General features: G+C 42.1%; 1 protein-coding gene across 1 annotated transcript in view; it reads left to right on the top strand.

Annotated features, from left to right (window-relative positions):
• The window catches only part of PKHD1 (PKHD1 ciliary IPT domain containing fibrocystin/polyductin), a 246,991-nt gene that overhangs the window by 111,333 nt on the left and 116,822 nt on the right, over window positions 1–18,836 (top strand). The window contains exons 42-48 of the mRNA XM_048935320.1: window positions 1,490–1,602; window positions 2,389–2,488; window positions 3,093–3,227; window positions 5,978–6,113; window positions 7,605–7,851; window positions 17,187–17,364; window positions 17,844–18,039. Of these exons, the coding sequence (XP_048791277.1) occupies window positions 1,490–1,602; window positions 2,389–2,488; window positions 3,093–3,227; window positions 5,978–6,113; window positions 7,605–7,851; window positions 17,187–17,364; window positions 17,844–18,039 (1,105 nt within the window). The remainder of the gene's footprint in view (window positions 1–1,489; window positions 1,603–2,388; window positions 2,489–3,092; window positions 3,228–5,977; window positions 6,114–7,604; window positions 7,852–17,186; window positions 17,365–17,843; window positions 18,040–18,836) is intronic.

The raw sequence follows: 18,836 nt of genomic DNA, 5'->3' as shown, positions 1-18,836 counted from the left end.
TGGGGACCCACATGTACAGTATCATGGCAGGGTTACCAAACATGGTAAAACCATTCCTACTCTTTTATGAAGAATTGAAGGAGGCTGCAACGAAGGAATGAGAATTATCAGAATCATAGAATGATTTTGTTGGAAGGGACCTTTAAGACTATGTAGTTCCAACCCCCTGCTATAGGCAGGGTCACCTTCCTCTAGAATAGGTTGATCACAGCCCCATCCAGCCTGGGCTTGAGTGCCTCCAGAGAGGGGTTATCCACAGCCTGCCTGGAAGAAGAGACTTTATGTACCTCAGAAAGATATCGAAGGAATTGAGAGGGCAGGTGGTATTTTCCTCTACCTCCCAGTTGGAGACCCAAAAAGGAGATGAATGAGTCACATGAACGATTAGCTGTGTGACTGGTGCCATGCTCAGGACTTTGAGTTCTATGATCTCAGATGCACCTTCGAGAGACTGGGCTCTTAGGAGAGCTTGTGGGTAAAAATTAAGGACCAGACCAATGAAGGACATCTGGAGCCTGTTGATGAGGCCTTGCTTCAGCTACAAGAAGCATTGCTCTTGCAAGCTCTCATTCTGGTGAAGGATATGACTTCCCAGATGTCTGCCAGGAAAGCAACATGGCATGCTGTAAGCAATCCTGGAGACTGCTGGAGTGTGCTGAGGATAACGTCCTGATCCAGATATTAGTCAAACAAACTGGAGGAGAAACATTACTGAACCTGGTGCTCACCTGTGCAGATGAGGTTGTTAAAGAAATTAAGATTGGAGGCAGTCTGGGCTGCAGCAACCATGCCCTTGTTGAGTTCATGATCTTGAGGAATATGGCCTGGCAAACAGCAGAGTCAGGAACTTGAAGTTCAGGAGAGCAAACTGTGGTTTGTGGGATTAATGGAAGAGATCTGGGAAGCTGTGCTTAGGGACAAAGGAAGGGAACAGAGCTAAATGAAGTCACAGATCTGAATGAGTTTTACTGTTCAGACACTGGCATATCATGAAGATGTAGTTCTTTGGTTTATCCTGTCTTTTCAGAATCTCAGTTTTTCAGTGTCAGAATTACTTTAGGAGGCATAAGAAAGATGCAGACTTGGAATTATACCAATAAAATGAAGTAGTTATTCACCTTTCTTCCATGACGTGGCCTTCTTACTTAGAAAGGATTTTAAGAAGTCTTCCACACTGTTTTTTGTTTTTTTTTTCTTACCTACTTCTTGAAGAATTGTGGCAGTACCATTTTGCTGTCATGAGTTCCAGTTGTTTGGCCAACCCTTGTTGCCTGATTGGAGAGCAGGTTTTTGTGGGACTGACCCAAGGAAAGAGCAAGAATGGAATGAGAGCATGAATACACAACAAGGTACCAGCTTCTGCCAACCAGACGTGCCAGAATTATCATTAACATCAACTGGGATTGGATTTTATTTATTCATTTATTTTTCTTTTATTTAGCAGAGGTTTGTGGTAATTTTTTTCACAATTGTGTGTGTTTCTCTGCAGGGTAACACCGTGTGTGCTGCTGGATATGGGTATTTCTTTCATCTCTCTCCTGAGGGACCATCCAAAATGCCTCTCCTGTCCTTCAGTGAGAACACAGCCCACTCCTGCATCAGGTATTAGGGGACCTTTGGTTAAAGAAACTTTCCTTCTGTGCATGGTAGTGCTAACTATAACTGCAGCAATGAGCAGAAATGGCTTTGTCCCTTCCTTCAGGATTTTATTATTGCTGGTAATTGTTTCTCAATTTTGCACCCTTGTAAGTGCTTTTGTTCTTCTTGTTGGCTCAGTAGTGGAGCAGAGCCCATGACAGACTGGTGTGTAGTTAAGCTATTTTTCAGGGTCTGACTGCAAGTGGTTTCCTAGTAGTTTCAATATATTCCATTCTTCTTCATTCACCACCTCAATTTGTTAACTTGCTGTGCTTTCCTGTGCTGGCAGCAAGCCCCTCCATCTTACTCCCTTGTTTTAATGATCCTGACTTAGTTTATAGTGTCACGTTTAGCACATTTCTTCATCAAACATTTAACAGCAGAGCACAGAAGCTTGTACTCGTGTTGAAATTAAAGCTAATTTTGAAGCATTCCAGACAGTTTGAGCAGAGGAGGATGGCGTACAAGCGGACAGATACACAGTTTCATTCTTACACTCTTTGACATGCGTTGCAGGCCAACAGTAGAGATATGATGCTGGCTTCCGTGGCTTGGAGTGGCATTTCTTACCTCCAGATGCTTTGTGCAATAGCAGCATGAATACTCAGCTTTTAGAGTTTAGCTCTGATTAACTAGGTTGAAATGGAGACTAAGTACAGGCCTAAAGATGATGTTTTATGTCCAGTAATGCATGCAAGGAAACTTTGTTTTCTTTTTTTGTTTTTTTCCTTTGCTTTCTTTCCTAAACAGGCATGGGTTGCTTGTCTACCCAGAATATTTGCCAGACAGCCCAAACGGCCCCGTTCAGTTTGACAGCTTCACAGTTTGGAGCAGCCAAGGTGGAGCCCAGGTATGTTTGTCCCAGATGTCCTCCATGGTGCTCAGGAAATACTACTTCATCTCTTTATCATCTCTGTAGTGATTTTGCCTTTTCAGGCTGCAGATAGGCCACAGCTGCTGTGGAACCTCTTGTACCTTTATGTCCTTGTCCCACAGCTGGAGGCCCCTGTTTTGGTAATGGTTTGTGTGAGTTCTCCTTATATCCAGTATCTCCTTATCTCCAGTGCAAACTCAGCATTACTGTTAATGACAGCCCTGTTGGCCTATCTAACCATCTAATCTACATTTGCCACTACAGGACAACCAAGAAGGTTCTCCCAGTGGATGTGAGGTAGTTACAGAATCACAGAATCCTTACAGTTGGGAGGAACCCATCAAAGCCATCTGTCCCACTGCCTGCACTGAGCAGGGACCCCCACAGCTCCATCAGTGCTCACAGCCCATCCAGCCTGACCTTTTCCCCTGAAAATAAGGGAAAATTCTTAAATAAATACAAGATCAAAACTTTTATCATTTTACACTCTCCTGTTTTTTACTGTACTTTTAGAAAAACGTGGTTATAAACCACACTTTTTAAATTGTCCACTCTATTCCTCTATTATGTTTTTATACAGATTTTCAGTAGCAGCAACCTCAAACTCCAAAATTTCCGAATCTATGCTTGCACGGATTTTGGCATTGACATCATTGAAAGCCTGGGAAACACAGCTGTAGCTAATAGTGTTTTAGTTGGACACATTGGGCAAAAGGTAAGCACTGCAGTTGCACAAACTGTAAAATGGAAAAATAAAAGAGCAATCAGAAGAACAGCCCCTGTTTATGTAAAGTTTGGCTTTCAAATTGTCTGTAAGGAGAAATGAAGGCATAGATGCAGCTTCAGGATGACTTTGAGAGACGTGCAGCTCAGCTTAGTGATTTGAAAATGGAGAATCATAGAATCACAGAATGGCCTGGGTTGCAAAGGTCCACAATGCTCCTCCAGTCCCAACCCCTGCTGTGTGCAGGTCGCCAACCAGCAGCCCAGGCTGCCCAGAGCCACATCCAGCCTGGCCTTGAATGCCTGCAGGGATGGGGCATCCACAGCCTCCTTGGGCAACCTGTGCCAGTGCCTCACCACCCTCGGGGGGAAAAACTTCCTCCTCATATCCAACCTAAACCTCCCCTGCCTCAGTTTAAAACCATTCCCCTTGTCCCATCACCATCCACCCTCACAAGCAGCCGTTCCCCCTCCTGTTTCTACGCTCCCTTCAAGCACTGGAAGGCCACAATGAGGTCCCCCTGGAGCCTTCTCTTGTCCAAGCTAAACAAGCCCAGTTCCCTCAGCCTTTCTTCATAGGAGAACGGTAGGTTTGATTTCTATTCTAGACAACATTCTGATTTCCTCTTCTCCCTCATACCATCCCTGGTTCACTGAGAACACACAGTGCTGCTTATTTACTTGAGAATGGTCAATGCCACCAGAATATAACATTTTTAATGCAATAAATACAATCTTCTATTATTTCTGCAGGCAGCCAGACAAAGTCCTTTGGGTGCTACCAGCTTGTTAACAGATTAATAACACAGATGATGATGAAATTTTAGCTACAGCTGGCCATGGCAGCTTGTTTGTGATTTTGAGGTCTTTTCTGCACTGCTTAGGTTGCTGTTGCTTTTTATGAATTTAATTTTCTTTCCGACCAAGCAGAAAAGAGTTCTAAATGAGTTTTCTTCAGAACCTTGCAGAAGATATTTCTGCTGTAACTCTGTTGAAGCACATGGTTCGGACACAGTCCTGGTCTCTCTTGTCCAGTCCTACAGTGGCTCAATGACACAATGGATTTCTCTCAGGGATGAAAGAGTGGTGTCTTTGTTTTTGCTTTGCAGGATCCACGGTAGAACTCTGATGCTGCACTTGTTAAGAGATTTAGAGGCGCTCAGCTGTGCCTTGTTTCTTCCCACACCCCAGGGGGGTGATTATCTTTGATTATCTCATGATAAGAGCCTCCTTGTCATAATTTACATCTTAATTTATGTAATTCTCCCTTTAATAATGATGTCTCTTTAATATCAATTAAAACTTTATGACACTAATTTAATGGGAACAGTGGATATTTCTCTCTGCTCCCCCAACAGTTTTTGAATGCGGTGCTTTAAACCAGTGGGCTCTGGAAATACCAGGGCATTTCAGTACTGGGGATTTGATCATTTAACACATTATGAGCAGGGCCAGATACAGGGTCTGTAGAAAGGGAAAAAGGGAAAGACTTCAAATAGCCTCTTCCATGCTTTCATAAAGAAACTCAGTGCTGGTGTGGGGCTCTGTGAGGAACAGCATCTCCTTTTGAAAACATGGTAGGTTTGAGATGTGATGCACGCTAGGGGAGGAATTCCCATCTCATACCCTTATTCTATATACTGATCATTAAAAACCATAGAAATGGTGGAAGAACAGGCAAGTACAAGCTAAAAACCTACAAATCTGATTTGTTACCAGCAGCAAGGTGATTTCTGTTTAGCAGTGATGTAAAAGGAGGTGGCACAAAGACCAGGACCGCTACACCGGGTGTTTTGCTCTAAGAGAAGTGATGAAGACGCTGTCTCTTAATTAGACTAAAGATAACAACACCCCTTTGAAGTGACAAACTGTTTCTAAAAGTCTGTTCTGTTCTAAATTTTGCATTCTAGAGGATGCTTTCACACTGGACTGATTGCTCCCTTGATTCTCTGTCATAACTTCTGTGAGTTGTTTTCCTAAACTGTTTACTGGCCTCAGAAATGGCATCACATGATCCTGACAGCTTTCTCCTCCAGAATACCCCCTGGCTTTAAATACTTCCCAGCCTGTCTCTAGAATAAATGGACAGAGGATGCACTCACCCCCTCTGTCATGGACCACAGCCACCATGAAATCTCGTTTCTGTTTTATGTTCCTCATCACTTGTGGTTTTGCTCTTCCTTTTCACGTGTTATGCTTTTTCCTGTCTCTTGCTGATCTACTTAATTTCTTATTGTTCTGATACACCCTGAATTCAACCAGAGCTTTGAAGAGTGTCCAGCTTAAACTCTCCCCACCCCCAATCACAGGAAATATTCTGTGTCTCAGCAGTCAGATTTTTCTTGTAACATCAATTAGGATAATTGGCTTTATAAAGTATGGAAATCTCCTGCCTGATGGACAAACCAAGGTAAAGCCAAGGAGGCAGTACAGTGTATTCTCTCTTGAAAAGTCCAGTTTTTCCTAGTAGCCAATAGCCTGACAGAGCAAACAAAGTCATTGCTGCCCTGAAAGAAACACTACTGCATACTATACTTGGTGAATTAGACTGATGTTATTTATTGAATTATTAGAAGTTGTGACACAATAGATAATGCATGTCCTTCAAATAGCACACGCTACCCCAGACCCAGAGGCCTGAGTGCAGTCAACTTGTATCGCAGCTACTGCATGCTGAACTCATCAGGCTTGGGCATCCACATGTTGACTTGTTTCCCAGTGTTCTTCATTTCTTCATGGCAGGATAAGACCTGCATGTCAGCAGGACTGAAAACTCCCAAAAGATTCCAGCTATTCGTCTCCAACACAGCTTTCAGAAACTTTGATATGAGCACTTGCACAGCTATCAGGACCTGCTCGGGCTGTTACCAAGGGCAGGGTGAGTATAACTTACACCCATTTAGCAGTGTTCGCACAGTTGTTGCATTTCAGATTAATCTATTTAGGAATTCTTAGCTTCCATAACCACTGATAGACGTTTCAGCTGAATCTGGAATGAGTATTGTGCAATGACGAAGAATACCTGTTTGGTTTCAGTCAACTTATTACCATGTTAACTGTAGGTAACTTCTCCAGGACTAGGTTTTGGTTTGTATGTGTGTTTCCCCTATGTTTCAATGCAGTAGTTTTCAGAATCATTGCTCTCTAAGCTTCACTTCCTCAGTGGGGATACCAGCCTAACAGCTCTTGCTGTTGGAGGTGGGCCATAGGATGGTGATACGTAGCTGCAGGATGAATAACATGCATGTTGTGCAGCACAGATGAACTGAGAAACTTTATCATGTGATGGTATGCATAGCAACCATCTATCAATAATATTTAACCCTCCGCATTTTGCTGACTTTGCTGGACTGCTCTGCTTTATGTGCACTTAGGGTCAGGTTGCTAGTTATCCAAATTATCTGCCAGTGAAATAGCTTCATCATTTAGTTGGAACCACGTATCACGTGTTTTTTTTTGAGACAAAGGTAGCCTTATTTTTGAACTGATTTCATTTCCTCAATGGGACGTAGAAATGGGTTTTTACACTCTGACTTGTTGCTTCTTCATTTTGGGAGGTAACATTTCAAAAGTGAGGATTTTTTAATAGCTATGACACATCCTTGCAGAATTTTACCAAGCTACTACCTCAGGCCAGCCTAAACCTTAGGTGAATTTGCCTAAGATAACGTATGTAAACTAAGCATCCTTTTGAGCTTTGAAGAAGTACCCAAAGGCTCTTTGAAGAGCGTTCCAACTGCAATTACCTCTTAAATATATTTATATATAAACGTATAATGCCCTACAATAACATAAGAGAGAAAAAGACTTCAGGAGCCGAGATCAAAGGACAGGAGGAATAGTAAAATCTGACTCAGAGAAGCTACAACTGACAGTATGCTAGGTAAATAGTAACCAAATGAGGCACATGGACACTCCTGCCAAAACTGACCTGTTCTGGTTGATAGGACAGTAATTTTCTGTCATTTCTGGAAATATTCATGTGTTCAAAACCTTTCTGTGCTTTAGCTCACATGAATATTCCTCCTTGCTGAATCTATCTGTATCAACAGTAGAGTAAACATACTCCAGCCACACTTTTCAGCCAAGGCTTTATTGTGCCTGGTGCTATATATGAACATGGGGACACTAGCTTTTGGCACTGAGACTTAGGAAGAGATGTTTGGAGGCACTCAGGAGATGCTGGTAGAGCAGCACCTGGATCAGACAACAGGATCCTGGCCAGAACATGGCAAGCAGCGTTTTTGTTCCTCTTATTTATTTATCATTTTTCTCTTTTTGAATCAGTAGTCACACTTCCAAAGTGATGATAAAGCAAAGCTAATCTCTTTTTCTTCTGTGTTTCTAAACCACTGTTTGCTCCTCGCAGGTGGGTTTACAGTGAGCCTTGAACATCTGACGTTCACCAACTCACCCTTCCAAGTGTCCTTCCCCTTTCCACATGCTGCCATTCTTGAGGATCTTGATGGCTCTGTCACTGGGAAGGAAGGAAGTCGTATTCTCCCTTCTACAGACATCCTTGCGGCTTCCTGCACAACCAGTGCCAATTTCAGCCAAGCTTTGGGTGGCAGTGTATGCAGCAAGGACCTTGTTTTCCACCGTATGTCTCTTTACTTGTAAGTAAGAAAGCTACATTTCACAATTTGGCATGGACGTCACTTGTTATGTTCTATATTGCATTATATATATATAGAAGGTGATTGCAGCGAGCGCGAAGTTGGTCTCTTCTCACTGGTGACAGGATGAGGGGAAATGGCCTCAAGTTGTGCCAGGGGAGGTTTAGGTTGGATGTCAGGATTTGATTAAAAACCATTTGGGTGTGGTTCTCGGGGACATGATTTAGTGGTTGGTTGTTACTTAGGGCACTATGGTTAGGTCGTGGTTGGACTTGATGATCTTCAAGGTCTTTTCCAACCTGAGCAATTCTATGATTCTGTATTGACTCAAGATAGACTCTGCTGCTGTCTGCACGATCTCTTTGCTGAGGCTACTTGTTTTTGGCCAGGCGGTTCCCATGGCATGGCTTGAGAGAGAGGATAGGACCATTTCCAATGGGCAATTTGGGTGTAGTCATCATGGCTTTGAAGAGGAGAACTCGCCTGTATGGACAACTACAGGGTGTATAAACATCCCTTGGCCTCCAGGCCAGAGAGCTCTCTTTTGTTTAATTGATTTACTAATTTAGAAATGGCCTGCTCATATTTAATTTGTTTTTCTGAGGTTCTCAGCAAGCTGCTCACCCCATGTTACCTTGGTTTTCCACCTATAATCTCATCCTGGAGACAGGACATCACATCGTTCTTTGTACAGCATTACACTGACCTGTGTGTAGTGGAGGTGGTGGTGTATTGCTATTTTGTCTCTCTTCAGCTTACCAGAGGGATATAAACGGGCATTTGTAGAACTGGGAATGTGGCTCAGTGTGGTCAGGGTGAAACTGATGGCTGAGCCTCAGCCACAATCAGAAATTTAGTGGGTGAGCTGGAAACTTTGCCAAGATCTTCTGACCGCTGAAATATAAAATAGCCACAGATTATGAGAACACCGCCCCTGATGAGCAGATGCAGTCTTAAAATAACAAAAATGATTTTAATTGAATTAGAGTCTAAGTCATGGTCTGAATGTTTCCTCTTATGCTCACTGTGAGAGAGTTCCCCCCAAATTCCCAAAGAATGGGTGGTCATGAATAGATTCTTCAGCAGAATATTTCTGGCATCGTATTTCATTTCTGTGTTAGTTTCATGAAATGCTGGGTTTGTGTATTATATTTTCTACTAAAACTAGATTCAGCGTTTTATTATTTCCCAGTCCCATCTCTCATACAATAAGCAGCCATATGGTACGGAATGTAGAATAACTTCATGATATATTTAGTTAAAAGAATACTTTCTGTCATTCTGTTCTGGCCTTGTCTTTCTTACCTACCTCAAAAGGTCTTTGTGGTCTTTCATTTTGCTTTTATTTGTTTTCTGTGAGGTAAATGTAGACAATTCACATCAGCAAACCTTATTAAGACTGACCCAGATCACAACATAAGCATATTTTTCGATATGATTATAGATTACCATCAATATTATGGCATCAGAAAGTGGTAGAAGGGAGATAGGAAATTCAAGAGTCAGCTTTTGTGATTGTGAGAGACAGAGCTTTATTGGCAACTAGATAATTGCTCTTCTGAATTAGATGAGATACTGATTTACACTTGACTGTGATAACACCTCTGTTTATATCCTGAAATAAAAATAACATTTTTTTTTTTTGTCTTGGAACCCAAAGCATAAATGAATGAATCACTTTACAGATGAGAGCAACTGCAGTAAAACAGTCGTGTAGCTCCCAGAGCTCATTCAGCACTCAAAAATTACTAGAATGATTTGGCAGGTGAACCAAAAACTCATATGAGCAAATTCCAATTGAGTCAAAGCCATACACACTTAGATATCATCCTGAAGTACATGTGGTCACCATGTGGGCACTAATGTGTCCTAGTGCAGGGAATTCCTTCCTGCATCAAAAGGTAGTTAAGGAGCAAATGTAAATATGGATTTGAGTCCTGATCTACACTTTATTTCCCTATAAATTTCTTCAGTTTTGGGTAAATCATATCAAGGGAATCAGGCACTTCTCAGCCAACCTTTCTTTCCTTTTATAATTATTGATGTGCATGAGCTGAGAGTCAACCTAAGTCAAAGATAATCAGCAGTCTGGGTAGCAGAGATCAGCGTTAAGCCTGGAAGACAGAGCATCCTGTCTGTGCTGCTTCCAGATCCTCTTTCCTGAGCAGCTCCTACCAGCCAAGTCACTGTCATATTTAGGTGACTGTATGAACAGAAGCAGCAGCTGTTCTGAGCAGTGAGTAAGGGATGCCTTGCTCCAAAAAGGAGTTGGTGGAGAAGCAAGGTGGAAAGTGAAAGGAGCTGGGAAGTCTGAAGGATGCAGGTCAGTTAGTGAACTATGACATGGCTGTGAAAGGAAGGAGGGGAGGGGAAAGGGAAAGGGAAAGGGAAAGGGAAAGGGAAAGGGAAAGGGAAAGGGAAAGGGAAAGGGAAAGGGAAAGGGAGAATTTTGTCCAGATGTATTTGAAGAGTGTTTGCAATAAAAAGGGAATTGTTTGGGATTAGTACAACAAAACATGACTGGGAGCAATTGGCAGCAGTTGAGCAGACAGAAGAAGAAAGATAGGCTGGGTGACAGGAAGGTTTTCCTAGCAATGCAGTCTCTTGGACTCCTCTCAGTAAAAGGATGAAAGTACTGTTGCTTGGATTTCTTTAGTTTCTGATGAGCAAAGAATTAAATGTAGCTCTGGAAGTAATCTTTCCACGGTGCTTTACCAGCCCAGGAGTACAAAAAAACCTGTCAACTCTGCAGCCTGCTAGTTCATGGTTGTGCTTCATTAGGCTCCTAGTTGTTCCTCACCATTTGTGCAAAGTCCCTACAGCTGGGAAGATGGGGACTGTGAAAACCATGGATGAAAAAACGGGATGTGAGCCTCTAAGTCCAGGCTTTAAGATTGGGAAACACATTTGTTGACCATCAGGCTGAAGTGTCAACATAACAGCATCCTCACTTTGATATGAACTTACTCTGAACAAGGAGATGATTTCAGGCAATAGCAATTAAATAATTGCTTGGTAGCCCTCTCTTGGTGCAGGTCTTTGTGCTCCTGAATAAAAAGTCTGAGGGGCTTGGCATGTTTATTTGCTTCCCCCTGAGGACTGGACTCCGGATCCAAAAATCTTAAAGTCTGAGGGAGGATTTTGCAAGAGAAGTCCTGGTATGGCAAGGTGGTTGGTCAGAGAACCAAACAGCATCTGATGGTCCTGTTTGGGAAGGAGTTTGGACCAGATGACTCCTCGGGATTTATCCCAGGTTCAACCATTCTGTGGTTTACTCACACAGGAAGGAGACCACTTGGCACAGCGTAGTTGCAATTATCTCATCAGCCTCAAGCTCATTTCCTGACTTTGAGGACAACCAGCAAGGCTTGGCCACAGCTGCATTATGCACCTTCTTAGCCTTCAAAAGATCAGGGAAGTTGTATCAGTGCTGCCTTTTAGCAAAGTTCCCATTTGGGATTTGTCTGGGGGAGGATGGGTTGACACAAGCCCAAAGCACGTCCAGTTACAATGTGGTCAATTGAATGTAGGCACCCCACTGTCTGTCTGTCTATTCTGTTTAATTTACCAGGGTACAATAGCATGTTGGCACCATCTTTTCCACAAGATGTGTCTGGAAAATGTCTGAGTTTTTTATTTCATTTTATTTTTTGAGGAAAACCTTGGGAACCCATTTTTGTTGTTATAGAAAACAAGAATGTTAAGCAGTTGCTGACTCCCCGTCTTGAATTACTGCACTCAACAACTTCCAGAGCAACAGGGATCCATTTCCAAATCTGCATTGCTGTAACAATGCCTTCTCCACGAAGTCCAGTTGAAAGTTAAACTAATGTGTCACTTAAACACTCTTTAAAGAGGGTTTTTATGTCTTTTAAAAATGTAATTGAAGCTTATAAAAGTCTTTATAAATTTATATGTGGGAAAGTTATTGAGTAATCTGAAGAACAGCTTATGCCATGGCACAGTGCAGCATGGCTGCAGGCTAGATACGGCTGCTCCAAATGCCACCGCTACCCATATTATGGAGAAAATATGAGTCTCTATTAATATTAAAACAAATTTTCATTAAAAAATTGTCATAACGTGATTAAGTGACTTTTAAAGTTTCTTCACATTATGCATAATTTTTACAAGAGGAGTGCATTAGAATAATCGGCAGCCAGGCAGCACCTCGTGGCCAAGGGGATTCCAAACACTGCAACCTCGTGTACCAGGAGGAAGTTTGCCTCTTGTTCCCTTTCATTGGCTTTTCCCTTCTCCCTGCAGAAAGCTGGGTCTTGCTCAGCACCAGTCATGTCGTTTGAGCCTTTTATTGTTTCCCTCTTCTTCGTCTGCTGCAGAGGAAAAGATTAACTTCTTCTTTATAGCCTTAATTCTTAAATCTGGTCTAATATCCTCTCCTGTAGTGCATGCATTCAGTTGCTGCACACCCAGCCGTTGCTGATGGGTTAGAGTGAAAAGAATAGCATACCCCCTACGTCTGGGTCTTTGAGTCTTGAAGAGAGTTCAAACAGTTACTCTCGTTTTGCTTTTCCTTTGATATTTACTTACTGTGGTGCCTCCAGATGAACACCCGCCTGCTGTGAAACACCCTGACTGTCACTGTTGTTTTTTACTCAATGTGTACGTGCTCAGTTGCTCTCTGGTAGTAATAACCTCCCTGCATACATGATGGGATTCACACATGAGGCAGCATGCGTGCTCACTTGGCCTCATGGAATAGCCTTTCTCAGTGGCATCACATAGAAGCAAATATTTAAGGGTTGGCTTTTGAGTGTTCAGTCCACAAGAGCATCAGCTGAGCTTCAGAGCTTCATCTGTGCCAGCTCACCAAAGAGAGATTTGCTTCCCAGTGCAGGACCTCTTGACATTTGTCTTACACCTTGGAGTATTTGCAGTAAAGCTGTATCCTGTACAGGCTTATGAGTATGCAAGATGTGTCCTTGAGCCTAGCCCTCAGCTTGGCTATTGGCTCCAGTGTTCCTTGGTGCAGAGAGAGGTATTTAGCATCGAGGCAGAGTTTGATAGTCCTGTGCTTTCTTTGCCTTCAATGAAAAGCTATTTGGATGCTTCTTATGGGCTGAATAGATTCAGGCCATGTCTGCCAGCTGGGCATGCTATCATAACTAAAGAATTATTAGTCCAAAAATTGCATTAATTTTTACAGGATTGAGTGGGCAATGAGAGTGCTGTAAAAACATGCATCCAAATGTTAAGATTCTTGTTGGGTGCTTCAGAACTCCACCTGATGTGGGATAAGTGGAGTGACTAAGCTGCCATCTGCAGGTCTTTGCTGTGCTTACACTGCAGAGTTGTTTGAGCTGCTTGCTTACTGGCCATATTCCGGCTCAGAATGCATTCCTAATTTTAGTTCTCCTTAAAATACCAGCCTGTAAATTGTAGAAGCTGGGGAACTGATCCTAGAACAGGAATAAGTTAGGAAGACAGAAGCAGGTGGCTTGAAAGCTACCTTGAAAGGTGCCCTCTTAGCTTGTCGTTCACAACCCTTCCAGTTGCTGACATCATCTTAGTTCTTCTGCACTGCACAGTCTAAAGGCCTATCCCATAATAGCCGCTCAGGACTGGGGACAGCAATCTTGTTAGTTTCCTGAAGATCTCTGCCTACAAAAGCCCACTGATGATAAGGATTCACAGTACAAATCTGGCTTGAAGCAAGGTATTTCTCGACAAAGATACGTACATTTATTGAAAGCAGATGAAAATTCAGATTCTTGGCAATTGAAGTAAAATGTAAAGCAAAAGTAAAGTAAAGTAAAGTTCTTGGGCCTAGCATCAAACATGTAAAGGGTTTGCTGTGGCCATAATTTGGGATTAGCCTCCACTTGGCCAACAATAAATGGGACTGTTGCTATAAACATTTGGCGTCCTGTTTGAAGTGAGATGCTGTATTGTTTCCTGTTTTAGGAAAGGGATAATCATAAGGGATTATTACGCAGATCTATCAAACAGAAAGCAGTTAGAGCTGAGCACAGCGTCTGCCTTCGTACGCACAGATATGGACCCTTAGGATAAGGAAGCTAATGGTAAACATAAACAGGAGAGTTAATATTTGTTCTCCTTGATGTTGTGGATTGGTTTCACAAATCCTTGGAGGGCCATCTATGCCGAGCAGTTGTGCACAGTGCACTTGAGCTGCATTACGTAACAGTTTATGTGATTACCATTGGTAAACTGTTACTCAGACTGTAAAGTCTTATCTAGCAATCCTGCCATATTTCTAGAGAAAATTGCTCCTTAATTGAAACCTGCTTCTATATAAAAATACAGCCTTTTCAATGAGTCATCCTTTTTTTTTTTTTTTTTTGCCTCTTACAGTTTGTGAAGGCTTCCAGCGGTTTAAAGTGAGGGTTAATTTTGCATTAAGACCATTGCCTCCTAGTTTCTTTCAAATAAAGCCAGAGGAAGTTCGGGGGAAGGCTCTTTCCTCTGATAATGAAGCTCTCCATGTTAATGATGCGTGCAGGCTCCCTCAGATCCTCTGAATTAGAAATACTTGTGTGTGCGAGCACTACTCTGCTCCATTAACATTAAGGAGAGGTAGATTGGTGGCTATTTAGGGCACAGTGAAATCGTTGGCTATTTAGGGCAAATGGAAATGGTGCTAATTGTGGCTGGTAATTCCATTAGTAAAGTACTTCCATTTTGGTGTCTGTTTGGCAGATAGGTGAACAAACAAGCACAATCCTTTCAAGGGGAGTGTAGAGTCAAGCTCATTATTTCATTGTACGAATCTTCTGTGCAGAATTGCATTTTTCATGTTCCTTCCAATTTTTTTGGTGTGTGTGTTGACTCTATGTCAGGAGTGGAACGTGAAAAGCAAGAACGTGGTGTGCCATGTCAAGAAAATCCCAGATGTTTCTGGCCATGAGATGCCAGGCAGTCTTTCTCTCCTGCTCCCTTTCCTTCCAGGTCGTGAACAAACTTCCCAATGAAAGTCAGGGAGCCCAGACTACCTTGCTATATGCATGGAAAGTGTTTTCTTGGGAAAAGTGGTTCAAGCAGTCTGATCAGGCTTCTCCAGCAATCATAGCATGGCTTGGGTTGGAAGGGACCCCAAGGATCATCAAGTTCCAGACCCCCATCAATGAAAAATAAAGAGCAAAATGGCAAGGATTTACATGACACAGGGGACGTGTCAGACTCTGTCTCTTGCTGTGGCACTGTGTACCTTGGTAACTCGATAAGACAATGCTGATGTACAACATAGTTTAATGTTGCACCACACCATGTTTGGCGTGCTACTGCTGCTAAAAATGTACTCCTGAATACCTGTGCGGGTGCTGATAGCTGCGGCAGTAATGTGCTTGTTGTCATTTACTTGCTTAATTAGCAGCCTAATATCCTGGTCTAGCTAATGCCTATAAGAGGAGGTTTATTAGTAGTACGAAAACAGTTTAAGCCTTATAAACTCCTTCCAGTCAGTTTCATTGGTCTGCCAATATCTTCTGGTTGAGTGATTCTTCGCTGATTCACACTTCCCCTGTTTACCACTGCTGTTTCTCAGCTGAATGTTTCTGGGTAATCAGAAAGCCCTTTGCCAACATGACAGGCAACAGAATAGCAAAGCAAAATTGGAAATGATTTTAAAAGAGGAAAAAACAAAACAATCTGCAGGCAACCCACCTTCAAGGTGCCTGCTACTGTAATTATTGTCCCCTTAGAGAGGAGGAACAAAAGAGCCCCCAAAATTACAGATACAGTAAATCACAATAAGAGATGACATCTACTTCAGTGTTGTCTGTCTTGAGAAAGAGGCCTGCATCCAGTCTGGAGCACTGAGTAACGTTCTGAGATACCTCGTTTTGGTATAGTACTCTGAGAATGAGAAATACTCCTTCAGATATGCTAAAAGGATTTTTTATTTTTAGCTCAGTGTCAGCTCAAATGCCAAAACGAAGTGGACTAAAGGTGAAATGGCCAACTTGCCTCGATTCTGCAGCAGCATTTGATTCATTCATAAATCTGCTGCATTCATGGCAGACTCACGGCCCCAAGGTATCTTGGCAAGCCAGCGAGGCTTCTCCACAGCTGAGAATGAGGTCTGAAGTCCTGGGACATTTATCTCTAGCAATTCCCTTTGCACAAAATGTAGAAGAGGCAGATACGGCCTTAATTCAGTGCCTAAAATTAAGATCTAAAATTCCAGCTGCTGTTATGTCACTCTTCCTACATCTTTCACACATCGCATGGACCTGGGTGTTGTGTACATTTTGACTGAAACAATATTTTAGCACCTTCAGTCTTGAAGATTAATCATCACTTTTCTGTTGACATTTAATGGAAGTGGCATGATTCTCTTACAGAATAAGACTGTCCAGGTTGCTTTACGTGTCAACAGAGCCCTCTGTGGTGTCTTCTATGGTATGAAAACACAAAGACATTCTCAGTCTTAATTCCAGAGCTAAAGCAGTAGCACAGTGTAGCCAACCAGAGCATAATTTCAGCCGCAGTTTCCCTCAGTTTCGAGAGCTGTTGCAGAAATGCAAGATGTTGAGGACTAGAATATAGGTCTTTGTATTGAAGCAGTTTCTAATCAAATGATGAATCAAATGTGGATATTCAATGTCTGAACATCAAAAGGGTTAACTGCCTTTCATCTTTATCACAGAATCATTCAGGTTAGAAAAGACCTCCAAGATCCCCAAGCCCAATCCTAGCCCACCCCACCATGCCCACTGACCACGTCTCAGTGCCACATCCCTACAGTTCTGAAACATCTCCAAGGTGACCCCACCACCTCCCTGGCAGCTGTGCCACTGCATCACCGCTCTTCTAAGGAGCAGTGTTCCCTAATATCCAACCTTATCCTTTCCTTTGTGTAGTTCGTTGGTTTCAACAAGCCAGTTCCTGAAAGCTGCATGTTCTGTATTTTTAGACATTACGATACACAACCTGGCACCTTGGGGAAATTAGCAGTCTTCCTAATAAGAATCTCAAAAAATCAAGGTCAGTTTAGCATAATTTCAAAAAAAAAGTCCATGTGCAGGAAAATGGTGGAATTTGCCCCTGAAGAGAAAGCATTGTAAAATTTTTGCCGTACTCAAGACTTGTAGTTACGCCCATTTCAGCCTCAATTCATGATATTATTAATACTGCTGATGGATACTACTATCATTGATAGTGTTGAGTTTTTTCCTCTGAAAAACAGAAACAGTGTTAAGTTCTCATCTGGATGCTGAGAGAAAGCGTATATTTCCTACAGTATTCAAATAAAAATTAAACTGTAAAGGTTTATTGTTGTAAATTAAAATGTAAAGGTTGCAAAATGACAAAGATGAGTAACAAAAAGGGATTATATTCTATTTTTCCTCCAGAAGAGAGGCTCCAGAGACTCCCTACAATTTAACTGTGATTGACAGTAGGAATAAGACAACCACAGTCAATTATGTCCCTGACACTCTCTCAGACCTGCATGGCTGGATGTGTCTGCTCCTGGATAAAGAGACCTACACACTGACATTTGACAGCCCTTCGGTCATCAAGCAGCTCCAGGTAACACAACATTTTTTGTAATTTCTACATTATATTTAGACAAGATAATCGTGCATTCTTCTTTCTGGGTGGGCAGTGAGAAAATCTCTTTACATTTGTAAGCAGAGCTCAAATACGGTGACCTAACTCTGAAGCCCTCAGAGGTAACCTGGAGTAGGAATAAGGTTTTGAATGTAGTAGATTAAAGTGTGGTGTGAAGAAATTAACAGAATTCATATTATCTTAAAACATCACAAAGCGTAGTTTTCTGAAGGTATTATTCCTCTGTATCTTTCAAGGTGACAAAGGGAGATGATTTTATCTGCATTCATCATCACCTCCTACTTAATTTTACCAACTCAGTTCCAGAGATCTCAATATGTATTGCTCAGAAAAGTCTTTAGCCCGTGTGGAACACCATCCCCTTTTTTCCTCTTATACTACAATCTGTAGAACTCTAATCACAGAGACAGATATGTTTATTTTGGCTCTTCCTTTAGTATTCAGTCACATTTAGCAACTTCACAACTGGAAATTACTTGCTGGTGGAACACAAGGATCTTCCTGCCCAGCCTGAGGTTGTGGTGTCCTGTGGGAAAAGGACTGGACAGCCACTCCAATCTCTGCCTTCCTATGGTCATCACAGGAGCTGTGACTGGTATCTCGACAGCACACTGAGGAAGCTAACCTACTTGGGTAAGTATGATGGCAGAGCTGAATCTTTTCAGTTAAAGCCACTGGACGCTATGGAGCCTTAGCCATTAGGTTTTGCAGTGGCCTTTCAGTAAGTGAGCAGTCCTTCAGTAAGACCGGTGAAATGGGTAAGTGTGTGCACATCAGGTCAGTATCCATCTGACACCCGTTCTAACAACTGGAATGTGTCATTAACAGTGCCCGATGTGGCATCAGTTGAATTTCAATTGGTCTTCTGGAGTGGAAAAAGCATTAAATTCCACTAATGATCTCTGGTGACAGCTGGTCCCATATCACACATATCATTTATAAACCAGGTGCAGTTTATCCAGGATGGAGCCCACTGAAGGCAAAAGGATTTCGCTGTGTGAGGCTTTTTCCTGTGATTGTAAACTTTCAAAAGCAACACAGACTTTTATTTATGAGTGTCACATTTGTACATTGGATCATGAAATACGGTGGTCTCTCCTTCAGAAAGTTCAGGTATTTGATGATATTTAATGGAATTGCCAGCATCTTCAAATCTAATTTATTCTTTTATAATGCAAACAGTTTCCATAATTCCTGTTCTCAAGTCACTTTTTTAAAAAAGGTCTAAGTTCTGTATGTGGAAGGAAAAATAATGATGGTTGCAATCAATAATTGCAGAATCTGGAATCACAAAGGCACTTGAGTGAAGTGGAGTTCACTTCATGAAGCACAGTTTCTTGATCATCATACAGGAAAACTAAAGTATCAAGATGGCTGAAATTCACAGGAACAGAACATTTTGTCACTGATCTGATGAATTTCTGTTATGA

Source organism: Lagopus muta, chromosome 2 (genome assembly GCF_023343835.1).
Source record: "Lagopus muta isolate bLagMut1 chromosome 2, bLagMut1 primary, whole genome shotgun sequence".
Lineage (NCBI taxonomy): Eukaryota > Metazoa > Chordata > Aves > Galliformes > Phasianidae > Lagopus > Lagopus muta.
This window is presented reverse-complemented; position numbering and strand designations above follow the sequence as displayed.